General features: G+C 45.9%; 1 protein-coding gene and 1 non-coding gene across 2 annotated transcripts; one reads left to right on the forward strand and one right to left on the reverse strand.

Annotated features, from left to right (window-relative positions):
- The first annotated feature begins 4980 nt into the window (after positions 1-4980).
- Positions 4981-12511, forward strand: mdh2 (malate dehydrogenase 2, NAD (mitochondrial)). Its single transcript, XM_062537205.1, has 9 exons — positions 4981-5164; positions 7150-7318; positions 7815-7898; positions 9356-9465; positions 10203-10328; positions 10566-10643; positions 10927-11026; positions 11778-11929; positions 12178-12511. The coding sequence occupies exons 1-9, from the start codon at positions 5102-5104 to the stop codon at positions 12307-12309; spliced, it is 1014 nt and encodes a 337-aa protein (XP_062393189.1). The 5' UTR covers positions 4981-5101; the 3' UTR covers positions 12310-12511.
- A 1220-nt stretch (positions 12512-13731) lies between these two features.
- On the reverse strand, positions 13732-13805 carry trnan-guu (transfer RNA asparagine (anticodon GUU)). Its single transcript has one exon. It is a non-coding gene; the product is annotated as a tRNA-Asn (tRNA).
- Positions 13806-15703: the final 1898 nt, after the last annotated feature.

Here is a 15703-nt window from a genome sequence, read left to right on the forward strand (position 1 = left end):
AGAAGTTAGGTGGGAAAGGGACTTGAGAGACTTACCCTCTGCATGGTGCTCTGCGGGCAGCAGGAAGGCGACACCAGGTACTGCTGCACGGCTCTGGACATCACTAGCCAGCTGGGTGATCCGACTCATCTTCCCCTCGATGGCCGCCATCGTCTGATGCTTCTGCGCCCGGATCTCTTGGGCCTCCCCAACCAGCACCACCAGCCGCTTCTGGAAAAACTTCAGCTCCTCGAAAGGCAGCAGGGGGTCCAGCTGAGAGCAGGGTGTGAGTGTGTGGAGGGGGGTGGGGGAGAGAGCAAACACCAGTAAGGATTTAAATTAAACATAATAAACCACTCGGCGAGTCACAGTGGTTTCTTACTGATGTGTGATCGCCATCTGCTCACCATGTGCAATTTAAGTGTTGTATATCAGATGGGATGCTGGTTGGTTCTTTACATATATAATTTAACGCATGCATGTGTGTTTATTGTGCTTTAAGAAGAATGCTGTAGCAAATACACTGGTCATCTTAACTGTGGAGTTGAGACTTTTGTTTTACTGCAAGACCTACACACTGGACCTTTTTGTGTTATGGAATAGTGAGCACCGTCTAGTGGAGTCTTGTGCTGCATAATTTTTAAGAGCACCATTTCAAAGCAGAGCACACAGAGTGTACACCTGCACACACACACAGAGAAGAACTCACCGGAAAAGAGCCGTCCTTCTCCTGCTGCATCTCCCACCGCATGCGTCTGTACATGCAGTCTAGAGTCACCTCTACATTCTGGACCTACAAAGCAAACAGCTGAGAGTCTGTCCTTTTTTTTTGAGTGCGTCATTGTTTAGACACAGACATGAATCCTTTACAGTTTCAGGAGGACACAGGCGGAGATGGGCTTCACACAGTTATGGAAGTGTGTGTGGCGGAGATGGGCAGTGTGTGTGTGTGTGTGTGTGTGTGGTGGAGATGGACGGTGTGTGTGTGTGTGTGTGGCTGCTCACCTGGCTGGCGGCGTCTGGTCGCTCTGTCTGAGCCCTGAAACCCTATAAGCAATATTGCACTACTCAACTCAGTGGCCAGCAGAGACAATACTGATAGGGTCTCAGGGGTCAGCCTCTCAGCAGCTGCCCACTCTGCCACGGACGCGTCTCAGGAAGACACACACCAGCACACAGCCGTCCGCTTCACTGCAACCTGTGTGTGTGTGTGTGTGTGTGTGTGTGTGTGTGTGTGTGTGTGTGTGCCAACAAGTCATGTCTCTACAAAGCAGTTACAGAATATACTGTATATCTGTGTATGTTTTGGAGCAATCACTATTACTTGATTCCCAGTGTGCCCGTGCCCCTGTGTGTGTGTGTGTGTGTGTGTGTGTCCACCTCTCTAAAGCCAATCAAGTTAGACACAGACCATCTTTCGTGTCTTTCTAACCCATGTGTTTGGATGAGCCACATCTTCCCTCCCTTATCAAAGCACTGTAAGCAGTTCTGCCTTCACGAGTGTGGTCATGTGATCTCTGCGTGGTCCCGGACGCTGGGCTGCCCTCAGACGCTTTGACAATACTATTGCACTGCTAGCGGTCCTGTACAGTAGTGCAATGAAGTCAGAGCACCTGTGTGCAGCCTGCTCCCAGCCAGTGGAGAGCAGCCGGGGCCGGGGCAAGGAGCAGGGCAGGGCGGGGCGAGGTCCCAGAGAGAAACCCCCCTGGCCAGTGGAGGGTGGAGTGGAGTGGGGTCCTGGGCCTGGAGAGAAACCCCTGGCCAATGCCCTTTTAACATTGCACTGCTTCCATAAACAGATCACCAGGAGCACAAAGTCAAAGGGGCACTGGACAGACAGAGAGAGAGTGTGGGTTCTGACCTCTGCAATGGTGTGTGTGTGTGTGTGTGTGTGTGTGTGTGTGTGTGTGTGTGTGTGTGTGTGTGTGTGTGTGTGTGTGTGTGTGTGTGTGTGTGTGTGTGTGTGTGTGTGTGTGTGTGTGTGTGTGTGTGTGTGTGTGTGTGTGTGTGTGTGTGTGTGTAAACTCAGGGGGAGAATATAAATGTGATTTCTGACAAGTATGAGGTCTCACTTCAACTTGTTGGAGACTAAGAGAAGAGTGGTCATGTTGAATGAACACAGAAACATTTGGTTATACAATGCTGATTGGTAGTCGCCATCTTGAATGAGAGCCTGTGACGGCAGTGGACCTGTTGGCGTGCGTTTCCGTGCGTGAATATAGGCTTGCTTTCAAAATGACTGCAAGGAGCGTCGCCCCTTCCATGGAAAATATTCCTCTCTGGCATTGAGAAATCGGCCACATAGCATGACGGGCCGGGAAATGACAACGTCAGGCGACATGGCGTTCGCCCATAAGGCCCGAGTCCCGCATTTACAAGATGTGGGGTTGAAACAGTTGTGAAACTTGTGCTAATTTAAGTGAAACGAAGTCACAAATACAGATAATGTACATCTACTTCATCTGAATAGCTTATTGAAATGACGTCCAATGGCGGACTGATATTCCATAATTAGCACATTTAGAATAAATTCATGATCGCAAGTCGTAGTTGTACAGAAACGCTTTCCAATGTAACAAATGTATGACGGGGTTTGCTCCATGTACCACACTCCATAGAAACTGCAGAAGGTGGATAGATCTGCTGGTCTTCGGCTTGAAGAAAAGGAGGAAGGCCACGCGCTTATGGTAATTTCAACCACCACCACAATAATAACAATACTAGTACTACTACTACTAATAATAATAATAATAATAAACAGAACTCAGCCCATGCAAGTCGGCTGAAAGTTTTATTTTCCTGTCTGAGAGCTTCTGGCAAGATACTTCTGGTATTAGTGCAATTTCCGATGTTCCTAATATCAGAATACTTGATAAATCTGGCCAATCACAAGCCTCGCCTTACCTGTGTACCTCCTATGCAAGTCAACTACATTAACATTATTTTTAATGTTATCAACTGGTGTTGTGGTTAACTAGCCGCAGTATTCATTTCCAGTTGACTCGTGAACGTTACAGATGACCTATTGGCTTATACTTGCAAATGGCAATGTTTGGCAATTTGCTGTTGCAATTTTAACAATAACTGCAACCCGTTTTAGTGAATAAAACGAACTGAAATTGCGAATCTAACTTCATCGTGCAAGATATGCATAATATGCTGGCTAGGGGATTTTCAATTGCTAACGTTAGTCACCGCCGCCAACAAGCTTGTTGCTTTTCTTCTCATTTGCAGTAACTATGCTATTGCTAACAAGCTAGCTCCAAAAAGGTAGCATAACATAACTAACGTTACCTCCAGTGGGTTAACGCAGAGACACTTATATATGAGACTTTGGTTAACGTTAGCTAGCCTACACCGATCCGTAGCTAAAATATCCTAACTAGGAATACAGATCAACATTTCACTCGGCCGTGCGTAACGCTGGAAATTATTCAATTTGTTTGCATTGAGATAGAAAGGCACGGAAACCATTTTTTGATGTTAAACACGCGGAGGGCGTTTATATTATTTGAAAATTAACGGTCACGTACACGCAGCGCGGTCCCAGAGACTCAGATACGGCCTCTTTGCAAACGCAGCCTTTCCCGTACTCCATGTCCTCGTTGTAAAGCGAGTATCAAATGCGCTTGTGAGCTATCTAAATGAGCATTTCACTCGGTGTATGCCATGCTTTTCATTGTAACAAAACCAGTCACTGTTTTTGAGACACATTGCAGAAATGTGTACTTAGAATAAACGATCCGCGCATTTTTTTGCCTTTTCAACGCAATACAATTGAGAGGGAAGAAACGGAAAAAAATGTGTAGGCTATTTGATTCGCGACCAGTCAGCTAACACTAGCTAGCTAATGTTACATCCTCCATCCATTTAATATTACACAAAATATCGCTATCAATAATGGTCTGAATTGTTAACATGCAATAGCTGTTCCGGCTGCCGTCGGTACTTTGGCTGTTAGGATAAAATTAATGCTTACCATTTGTTCCAGTTTATCAACTGTTGACTCCATGTCTGGTCTGCCTCTGTCGAATAGTTTACATTCCTGAAGCAGCCCCGTAATAAAGCCAACAGAGCATGTTAAGCCTGCTATGATTGGTTAGCTGTCAGGAATAGTGGAAGGACATTGGTCAGATAGAAGCCACCGCAGTAAGTTGGGAAAAGGGGGCGTTTACAAAACGGTGTTGGAAGCACTGGTTGGATAATTTCAGTCGCAAACTTCCACTGGGCAGAGATTGCAAAATGCCTACTTTCATTGGATGAAACATTTTCAGAATCAAAAACATGTATTTAATGGTTTTATTGAGCGTTTTAAAAGTGCAGTATAAAACAATGGCTATACTTGGTGGACTGTCTGGTATCCTCGCAGAGTCGGTTTAGTCAAACGTTATGAACAAGTAACTATTTCTGATAGCATAAGAAGAAAGTGAATGAGGGCTTTTGCATGACCATGAGTAGAGTTCCAATATTTTGATTCATAGAAAACAATGTTTTGTCGGATCTCTTTGCGTAGGCTGCAGACTGCATTCCTTTCACAGTCGTACTCATACGTTCACATATTAATGGTATTAATGGTCTATCTTGAATGTAAATTAGGCCTAGGCTACTGAAGGATATGTATTGACAAGTAAAACAGTTGATGACTGAGTGCAGATAGATGTCAGAATTAATGTAAAAAATTATGCAGCACACATTGATGATCCGTCAAGTAGACGTCTATCTTTATTGTTTTGGATATTTCTGCACCGAGACGGTGAAAGCACCAAATCAACGTTCCCACAGTATTTGCCATTTTTCAACAATTTCTAGTATCCTCCTGAACTTTGATGGCGCTGTGATTTTAAATACTGGACCACTCAGTCCTGTTCCTCTTTGGTAGCTCGCCCTCAAAGCATGAGTGACAGGCTGTTTGTACAATCACATTAGAGATTTGCTATCGTTTGTCCAATGAGAGACGGCAAAGAATATTGCGTATTTTATTGCGTCTGTAAGCGTTTGGTAGCACGTACACTCTTCCTCGACCGGTTGCTGTGGTAGAGGACGTTGGAGTCACACGGGAGAGAAACTATACGTTTGATTTAATTCGTTTTTTTTAAGTGAGGCCCCACAATCTCTGTCCAAGATGTTCTCCCGCGTTGCAAGACCAACCATCTGTGTTGCCCGCAGTCTTTCCACATCTTCACAGGTGACGTATTAATTCATATTGATAACTGCCAAGCTGCTGTAGTGACTAGCTTAGCTAACGTTAGCTAGTGAGAGGTGTGTTAGCCTCTTTGGACTTGCTAGCTTGGCATCAATATTCTAATGTAGGGTTACATTACAATTGGCTGTTGAAAGTGTTGGCTAGCTAAAATGTAGCTCTGTAATGCTCCACGCTTGCGTTATGATTCAATGATGCCAAGCTACTATGAGCAACGCTATGGCACGCGCTAGAAGGTAGCCAGATAACGTTACTTTCTGTCAGTGAGAATCTGTCATTTTGTCTCAGTAACGTTGGACTAGGTTGAATGCCAAGTTAGTTTAACCTCAGCTGTCAGATAACTTGCTAGCTCAAGTGTTAGCGCGCTAATCATAATGTTAGCTGCACATCCAAAAGGTCAATGCTTGATGGATGACAACGGGTGGCCCGCAAGAACATCAGAGCCTAACCTTGCCACTTTAGCATTTTCAAAATTTAGATAAAATCACATTGTTGTAATGCAACACGGATTGCACGCGTGTTGAGGGAAAGGGTTAATGAAGGTCTCTTTAGGTGACGTCGGGATAGGATGCGGGGTTAACGTTACGCTACTGTAAAATTAACGGTAACCGTTTTGGTCTCAAACTTTGCTAGTTGGCAGTCGTCTTTGGCCTTTGAACTGGCATTTCATGTTGAAACGAATGCCCAACCCAGCCCTAAGCAAACCCACATAATGTCAACTCCAACTCCGGTTGGTTTTAGTATTGCAGTAGCAGAAGTGCAACTTACGACGACTGGCTTGTAGTATTGTAATCGGCACAATAGAAGTACTGAGCAAATGTCATAGTTTAGTAGTCGGTAGTAGCTAAACACCGCGACCCCCTGTGATTGACTCAGTGCCAAAGTCTGAGTAGGCCACTGCGGAGAATATGTAGCCTGTGTTGTAGCGTAAAGCGCTTTAGTGAATTCTTAGTTCACAAGCAGGGCCTTAATTCAAATCCCCTGCTTACACTGAGTGGCTTTCGGACCCCCACCGCTCACACGTGACCAGTTTGGAGCAGCAGAAAGGTTAACTCCTAAAATATTGTCCTCTGACCTCTACCCTTTATGCGTGGAGTGCTTCTTGAAGGACAGGAAGTCCGGTTTTTATATATAGAGAGCTTCTGCTCAGATCCGAGTTTCCAGTGGACTGACTGAGGAATCATTTTATTCGTTTACTGATTTGGGTAGTGGTGTTCTGTTTAGGAAGGTCACCTGTTCTCAGGTTCAGTCAGAGGCACTTCAAGAGATGAAAAGAGTGCTGTCTGCGTTTCTCACTGCAGTGAACATCTCTCAATCCTGCAAATTTTAAACCAGACCATACACAAACACACACACACACACACTCATACTTCTCTCGTCATCTGGCACACATCTATCTCTCTCTGCCCCTGCCCTTGCCTGATTAGGAACCCATTAAGTTGCTCAATACAGACCAATTGCGTGGTACTAATGAGCGTCTTTATTGAAGCACCCAATGACTCATGCAGTTCCGCAGCACAGTAGAATACAGGTGGCCTGGGCTCCGCGCTGTCTGTGGGCCGTGCTGCCTTGGGGCCCATTTTCTCACTGGGACATGGGTGGCGTCTGGAGTTCTTAATTGCACCAGTAATCACTACTGTTTTTTTTTTTTTTTTTTTAAAGGGTTTTAGCCCTGTTGACTCATATGGCACTGAGGGGAAATGTGTTTTGCCCTATTGATTCATATGGCACTGAGGGTTAAATGTTTTTGCCCTGTTGATTCATATGGCACTGAGGGGTACATATTTTTGCACTGTCTCATGATGAGGGGTAAGTGAAGTGTTGACCTTGACCATCACCACTCCGTTCTTTTAGGGGACAGGGCTGAGGTAGAGGTCGTGTCGTGGCTACAGAGATGGGAGATGGCCCCTTTCTCACAGTAGCCCATGGTGTCTCTCTTTTTGCATATCTGACCGTGTGTGTGTGTGCAGAGCCATGCCAAAGTGGCCGTGCTGGGTGCATCGGGAGGTATTGGCCAGCCGCTGTCGCTCCTGCTGAAGAACAGCCCTCTGGTCAGCCACCTGTCCCTCTTCGACATCGCTCATACACCCGGTGTCGCTGCTGACCTGAGCCACATCGAGACCCGCGCACACGTCAAAGGTAAACTCTCAAAGGGTCAAAGGTCTACTGTTCCTGCTGCACACATCTCTACATGTTGTTTATGCATTGTTCATTCTACATAGCCATATTTATTCTGTTCTTACAAGGTAACGGCTAATACGCTGCACATATTTATACTGAATTTAGACATTTACTTTAAACCACCTTCTATAAACTAACTGTATGCTGTATGCAGTCTACGCTGCACTATTGTGTCCTGTCTATGCACCACTTGTCTATACTTTATATCATGATATTGCACTTGTACTCTGCACGATGACAATAAAGTTGAATCTAATCTAATCTAAAACATGTGATGGATAAAGGCATCTACTTTTAGGTATGTGTTAATGTAAATGTCAAAAGTAATACCTCAACATCAGTGGGTTTGTGATGGGCCTGATAGAGGAATAGTTTAGAAATTTGACCGTTTGGGGGGTGGGGGGGTGAGTGTTTCTAAAGTCGTCCTGCTGACGTGGATGCCTCTGCTCCACAGGTTACATTGGTGCAGACCAGCTGGATGAAGCGGTGAAGGGATGTGAAGTGGTGGTCATCCCAGCTGGAGTGCCCAGGAAACCAGGTGAGGACTGTGTGTATGTGTGTTTCCTCAATCATCCTCCCTGCTATAGTGCCAAGGAAACCAGGTGAGGGCAAAGGGTAGATCGACTGGGTGAGGAGTAGGTGGGTGGGGGTAGAAGATGGCCTGTATGTCTTGTGGGGGAAGATGGACTGTATGTCTTGTGGGGGTAGAAGAAGGCCTGTATGTCTTGTGGAAAGGGGTATTTGTGTGTGTGTGTGTGTGTGTGTGTGTGTGTGTGTCATCCCTGTAGAAGTGTCCAGGTGAAACCAGGTGGGTGGTCATGCAGGTGGGGATGGTGGGGTGTAAGGGGCAAAGTGTGTTTCTGTACTGAAAAATAAAGATGCTGGCGCACAGTTGTGGGGTGGAGGATGGCACAGCTCAAGGGAGTTGCAGATGGTAGTGATGAAGGCTAAACCCTATCGTCATCCCTATGCCCTCGCTATGCCCTTGCTATGCCATCCCTATACCCTGAACTCTCACACCCTTGTACTGACATCAGTTGCAAGTGATCACGTTTGCGAGGGTGTAAGGGTTCAAACACTAATGGCCTGTACGGACTACACAACTTTTTTGTCTTTCACGATTATCTTTTACGATTGACAATGTCAGACTAGGCGATCAGAGAACCACAAAATCATGCAGTGTCATGGCCGCAAGAGTGGCCACATTACAAGATCATTTATCGTAGCCTTCTCGTTGTGTGTCGTCACAGTATCAGTGTCAACACGGGAGTCTTAGGAGATCCCCAAAAAATCCAACATGCTAGACTTTTGGTCGTAACGTCTTAGAATGTCGCAGACAATAAATCGCGGGTCGTTGAACATGTCAGATTACAAGACGCTTTCTCCTTCGAACGTCGTTCCCGACTTTGAATATTCGGACCAGACAATGGAAATTTGTCTGCCACGACACAATCGTGGCAAAATCGGGCTGAAATCGTGTAGTCTGCACAGGCCATAACAGGAATGGGACAGCACCTGCCACCGGTCATTAAATTGACAACTCTAAAAACGTGTTCCGTTTCTGTTCTGTGGCAGTTGTTGACCGACAGTTGTTTACGAACAGTTGTTTACTGAGCTTTCAGACTCCCTTTGGGTGTCCCCGTGTTTCACGTCACATCGTGATGAATTGTAGGTAATTCCCTTGAGTCAAGTGTTTGTAGATGCCGACTTGGGGAAAAGGCTCAGAAAGGGAGCGAGTGAGCCCTCAAGCTCTTCACAATTTCACAGTGGGACAGCCTTAAGCCCTCACGGTCACCAAGCTTGCAGGAATGCTCAGTAAAGTGTGTGGGTGCGTAAGGGAAGGTGCTGTATCTGCAGGGACTAGTCTGCAGAGGGGAAGCGAACGGTTGTGAACAATCGCAAGCGGTCAGAAACTGGACGAAGGCAACAATGCAATTACCGTTACGAACGCTTGCCACTGTTTGCCAAACTTGAACACACCTCTGTTGTCTGCAGGTATGACCCGTGATGACCTCTTCAACACCAACGCCACCATCGTTGCCACCCTGGCTGACGCGTGCGCCCGTAACTGCCCAGAGGCCATGATCTGCATCATCGCCAACCCCGTACGTACACCCTCTCAACCTCTGACATTTGAACTCTGACCTCTAACACTGCCATTAGATTAGATTAGATTGCACTGGGGGGGGGGGGGGGGGGGGGATTATTTTACTACCTGGCAACCACACACCACAACATACATCAGTAGGACAGTTGACACTTAAGACAGGCCATCGTACAGCACACACTACAACACACATATAGGTACACAGGCACTGAAAGGACACAATAATCAACGCAATCTCAGCAACGTAAATCACAACAGCAGTGATGGCCAGCAGCTCTTGTTGATAAGTCTGATTGCTGTAGGAAGAAAGGACCTCCTGAATCTCTGTGTGGAGCCCCTACTGTAGAGGCAGCATGGGTGCCCTGTGTGAGCCCCTACTGTAGAGGCAGCATGGGTGCCCTGTGTGGAGCCCCTACTGTAGAGGCAGCATGGGTGCCCTGGCTCTTTTGTCCCTGTGCTATCTGACTGTACGGCGCTGCCCTACTATATACGCCAACCATGGGATGTCTCGACCTCTGTCGGAGAGCCGTAGACACATACATATACACACTGTTAACACACACACACTCTTCTGATAGTACCACACACACTCTACTCACTATCCTTCATGACTAGCATGACCATGAGTTTGTTTATTGCTGAATCACATGCTTCATTGTTTTGTTTAGAGCGTAGCCCTATGATAAAGCGAGCTGAAGCTATAAACTGTTCTCGTGTGTGCGCGTGTGTGTGTAGGTGAACTCCACTATTCCCATCACATCAGAGGTCTTCAAGAAGCACGGTGTGTACAACCCCAACAGGATCTTTGGAGTCACCACACTCGACATTGTCAGAGCCAATGCTTTTGTGGCCGAGCTCAAGGTGAGGGAGGGGTGTGTGTGAGTGAGAGAGGGGGTGTTTAGTATTGTATGTGTACACAGTTTTGAATGAGAAGGTGTGTGTGTGTGTTTGGTAGTTGGTTTTGTATGTATACACTCTTAAGCAAGAGGGTGGGGGTGTGTGTGTTTGGTAGTTGGTTTTGTATGTGTACTCTTGAGCGAGAGGACGTGTGTGTGTTTTTGGTTTGAAACCTGAGTTGTGTGTGTGTTGTGTCCTCAGGGACTTGACCCAGCACGAGTGAATGTGCCCGTGATCGGAGGACACGCAGGAAAGACCATCATCCCCCTCATCTCACAGGTACACACACACACAGGCTTCTGAGAGATACACACACGATGTAGATACACACTTAGCCTCAACATTACTCACTCACTCACTCACACACACACACACACACACACTCTAGAACATCTGACATACACACTCAATGTTGCACACACACACACAAACATCTGACATACACGCACTCGATGTTGCGCGTGCACACACGCACACACACGCACACACACACGCACACACACTTTGTGATTCTCTCTGCCTTACACGAGTGCATGTGTGTGCTGTGCTTGCTCCTGTCTAGTGTACGCCAAAGGTCGAGTTCCCCGCTGATCAGCTGGCGGCTCTGACTGCCCGGATCCAGGAGGCGGGAACTGAGGTCGTCAAGGCCAAGGCTGGAGCAGGTGGGCACAGGGCCAGCTTCACATTTCATTGGCTCCACAGGGCCAGCCTCATATCTGATTGGCCCATTTTTTTTGGTGTTGTTTAATGATTCGTTTGCAGAGTGTGATGCCAAAAATGTAATTTTAAGTTTTGCCAATTCGTTTTTTAAATCCGGCGTCATGGGCCCAATTTTTTGTGAGCAGGTGTTTATTAGTGCAGCCAGACGGTTTTTGCAACTTGTAAACTTTGTCATCATCACCTCCATTTTAGCGAGCGTAAAACAAAATCACTAAACTTTAACAGAGTAATTACTGTAGCTGTGCAGACAAATTATATATTCAAGGGTAACATCCAGGCTTCTGCAAAAAATATGATTTGATTAGGTTGAGGCAACAAGTGAGTAGTAAGATGACAATTTTCTTAAAGGCTACTCCGAGTAGTGAGAAAAAATGATTTTTTTTTAATGGAGAAAAATAAGTGAGTCTGAAAGCTGTTGGGACCCGGAGAGAGATTTATTATCCCATTATTACATCATCACTTTATAGCCGAATTCTTTCATTTCACACGGCACATTTCCTGAAAAAAAAAAAAGAATAAATAAACAAATAGGAGTGGAGTTCCTTTTTTCCTGCCACTTATGTGATGTGTCAGGTTGTGTGTTCTGCTCCTTAGTTTTAATTGTGTGTGTGTGTGTGTGTGTGTGTGTGTGTGTGTGTGTGTGTGTGTGTGTGTGTGTGTGTGTGTGTGTGTGTGTGTGTGTGTTGTCCGCAGGCTCTGCCACCCTGTCCATGGCGTATGCTGGTGCCCGTTTCGCCTTCTCCGTGCTGGACGCCATGAACGGGAAGGAGGGTGTGGTGGAGTGTTCATACGTGCGCTCCGAGGAGACCGAGTGCAAGTACTTCTCAACACCACTGTTGCTCGGGGTGAGTGCACACACACTCAAACACACACACACACACACACACACACACACACTGCTGCTGCTCGGGGTGAGTGTACACACACACACGCACACACACAAATACAGATATTGTAGGTTTCGTATCATACATGTATTGATGTTGTGCATGGATCTGGTCGTAAAGTAGCCTCTTCTCCCTCTACACACACACACACACACACACACACACACACACACACCATTGTAAAGTAGCCTGCTCTCCTCTTCCAGAAACACGGCATTGAGAAGAACCTGGGCCTGGGCAAGCTGACTGCCTTCGAGGAGAAGTTGGTTGCTGACGCTATTGGGGAGCTCAAGGGCTCCATCAAGAAGGGCGAAGACTTTGTGGCGAACATGAAGTGAGCGGGCGGTTCCGGTGGGTTTTCCGTCTGACCCGGGGAACGAGCACTTATTTATGTAGTCCAATTTCTTATCTGTCGGGTCCGGAGCATCTCTGTGTCGAGTCTTCATCATGAGCGATGGCACACACATAGCAGCTTGTTACTGATCTCAACCTCTCCATGGCTTCATCAATAAACAGTGTCCTCTACCACACTCATGTGGACGCCTGTGTGCGTTGTGAAGTGTTGTGTGTGTGTGTGTGTTTTTGTTTGTTTGTTTGTTTGTTTGTTTTTGTTTATCTGGTTGGAACTGACATCACAAGGCACCATTATTGTATGACTGCACTCAGTGTAACCTGAAACCCTGTTTATGATCACCTAAATTAACTACTTACCTGTGTATATTCTGTGTTATATAATATGGGTGCTAGGGTTTTGTAGGTGCAAGTTTCTTTTTAAGTCTGAAATCTTGCTTAGTGGCGACCAACCCCCCCCATTTCATTTCAAGCTATTGGTTATGCTGACTGGTGTAAAATGCTCCTTTTCTGTCTGGACCCCTTTATCTGCACACACACGACAGGTGAGTGTGGAATCTTGTGCGGCTTGTTGCTAGGTCCCTAAAGTATGTCATCCAGTCTCAGCTGTCGTCAGAACCATCTTCTAACCACTGGCAACACACACAGCACAGCGGTCCTACAAGACCACAAGCAACTATGAAATAAAATATCTACCCTGTACCGCGAGCTGTTACTTTCTTTGTGTGTTGGTGTTGACACGTGTGACAGGAAAACACAGTGCAGGCTAATTGGCCAAAGGCCAGGTGAGGTGGGTGGACCAAAATGTCAGGGAAAAACTGGTTCCGTTCGAGGATCATGTTAATAAGCCCTGGCTCTGATTCCAGGGGCTATATAATTTCGAGTTCACAACATAAAGAAATAACATTGCGAGAAAACTGCTGTTTAAACAACGTAATATCAAAACGTGTTGCTCCAGACATCCTCTGTTGCAATGTCACTGTGTACCATGTGAGTCGCTGTATAAAATACAGTGAAAGTCAATGGAAGAGAGCCGTGTGCCTGCGTTCAAGACAACTCGGAAGTCTACAGAATCATTCCTCCTTTTTACTGAATTCACATGTCAAAACTGGACCACCAGATGCCGTGTAGTGGAACCTCTGATTTCTAACAGTAACTTCGCATCAATCACCGTTTGTTCGCCACAGAAAATGAGAATGTGCGGTAGAGAAAGGTTTATCGTACATTGTAACCTTGCGTTGGTCATCTGATTCATGCAAATTTGTCTTTTAAAATATTTGACAGAACATGTGCATGTCTACCACACGAACACATTGATGGTAGCCTACTTCTACTAACGCGGTAATGACCACTTGTAGTGGATGTGCCATCCAAGTCTTCATTCAACTTTGCGTTGCGTAAAACGCATCCGTCCCTGGGTGGGCTTGAACCACCAACCTTTCGGTTAACAGCCGAACGCGCTAACCGATTGCGCCACAGAGACTCCGACAATACGTCATGTGGTTGACATATTTCATCGAGAACATCCAGTCACAAACCTAGCGTAGTCTATGCGATGTTGTCTGTACTAGTTTCTGGTAATGTTTGCTGCTGTCGATTTCGGGCGGATGCTTTAGGCTAGAGGGTGAAAAAGTCGTCAGACACAAGACCGTTTATTCACCAGTAGGCCTACACTAATTCTTAAGACGCTTCATTTAAACACGAAAGAAACGTGGACGTTATGGCTCTGTGGCGCCACCTCCTAGTTGCATGGCGTTCGGTAGGCTAGCCTAATTCAGGGCATAGACAGATTATTTAAACACAAAATACACCATACATAATTTATGTATAATAGCCTACGCTTGTGCAAGGACTGGAACACTTGGGTAAACGCCTGAATTAGTAGGTCTATATTATTTGTTCGTTACATTTTCTGTACAAGAATCCAAATATTGTTGTGTACATAGCCTACTGACCACAGGGTGGCAGTGTGGTTAAGGCTCTGCTAGCGCTCGCAATGCTTACGGGTCTCCAGTCGGTTGTCGTTTTGCGCAGATAGGCTAATATTAAAATTGTATTAAATATACCAAATGATCATACATAAGTGTATTTACCTTTTTTTGTTCATGTGCAACTTCACCTTTACAAGAGCATCATGCCAAAGCAATTGAAGCTTTTACTTAATTAGAGCTAATTTGCATATGTAGGCCTATCACTTTATTGACATGTTTGCACACAAGAATGGCTATGTGAAGAAATGTTCTTCTTGTGTCCATGCTGTGTTGTAACTGGTCTTCCCCTCCAGTTGTCAGTAAACAAGCTAAGAAAACAAGTAGGCTATATAACTTAGAACTGTGAACCTGTGTATAACTGTTGAAATACATGCAGTAGCCTAAATTGGATCAAGTTCTGACATCAGATCAATGAGATGCAGTCTGGTGAGTCTAAAATATGTTGTAGGCTACACAGATCAACCAACAGCTGTTACTATAAGTATTCCTGAACATTCTCTAACCATCGTCATTTCCAATGGTGCGGTTTTCGGCACTAAAATTCACTGTAATCTTTTAATGGAGAGCACTGCTTTATTAGCCTGGCACGCCCTCCCAGTGACGTAACACCTTCGGCGTTGCTGTCGCTGGTCTGGTCAACTGCTAATCGTGAAGGATTTCTGAATTCCCCAAATCTGCGGAACTGCCCCCTTTGATCGAGAACCAATCAACTTTGAGCAGCTCCAACGGCTCTGGGTAGAGGCGTGTTCAAGGCAGAGGAAAGAGTGTTGTTGTTGGTTTAAACTCGGCAAACCGCTTTCTGACATCGACCAGTAGCAAATCGAGGCACTTAAAGGAGGCGGGTCAACCAAGCGCTTGGAGAAACCGTGTAGCACAGACTCTTGGTCAGACTAAAGACTCGCAGAGTCTTTCAAACCGATGGCAATCAGGCTACTGCTTTATGCTGTTTATAGACCTCTGAAGTTCGCTTACAAAAAGGAACCAAAGCTGCCATCTTTGCCCATATATGGAGATCCTGGTTAGCTAACTACCTAAGGCAAGTTGCATTGCAAGTTACCTCTACGGTAGCAAAATTCAAAGTCAAGGGCCCATCACATTACACGCGGCATGCGCTATGAAACCCATTACTTTCAATGGTTTGAACGCGCAAGAACTGGTCTGCCGCTGCGCTCAGTTGCCGCTCTTGCGCTACCGCGGTCAAAGTTGAAATATGTTGAACTTTGACCGTGGCGCGCTCAGGCATCCCAACCTGCAAAAAGTCATTTCAGGGAGGTATCCCTACCCCCCCCACCCCCCCCCCCCCCCCCCTGGCAAAAAAAAAAGAGGAAGACAACGCAATAATACAGGCTATAGCACAATGCACTTCTAATCATGTAGGAATATGTAATAC

This window comes from Sardina pilchardus, chromosome 5 (genome assembly GCF_963854185.1).
Source record: "Sardina pilchardus chromosome 5, fSarPil1.1, whole genome shotgun sequence".
NCBI classification, from domain to species: Eukaryota; Metazoa; Chordata; class Actinopteri; order Clupeiformes; family Clupeidae; genus Sardina; species Sardina pilchardus.

Coding starts and splice junctions, on each gene's coding strand:
- mdh2 (XM_062537205.1), top strand. CDS start 5,102: ATGTTCTCCCGCGTTGCAAGACCAACCATCTGTGTTGCCCGCAGTCTT. Junction 5,165..7,149: donor GTCTTTCCACATCTTCACAG/GTGACGTATTAA, acceptor GTGTGTGTGCAG/AGCCATGCCAAAGTGGCCGT. Junction 9,466..10,202: donor TCTGCATCATCGCCAACCCC/GTACGTACACCC, acceptor GTGTGTGTGTAG/GTGAACTCCACTATTCCCAT.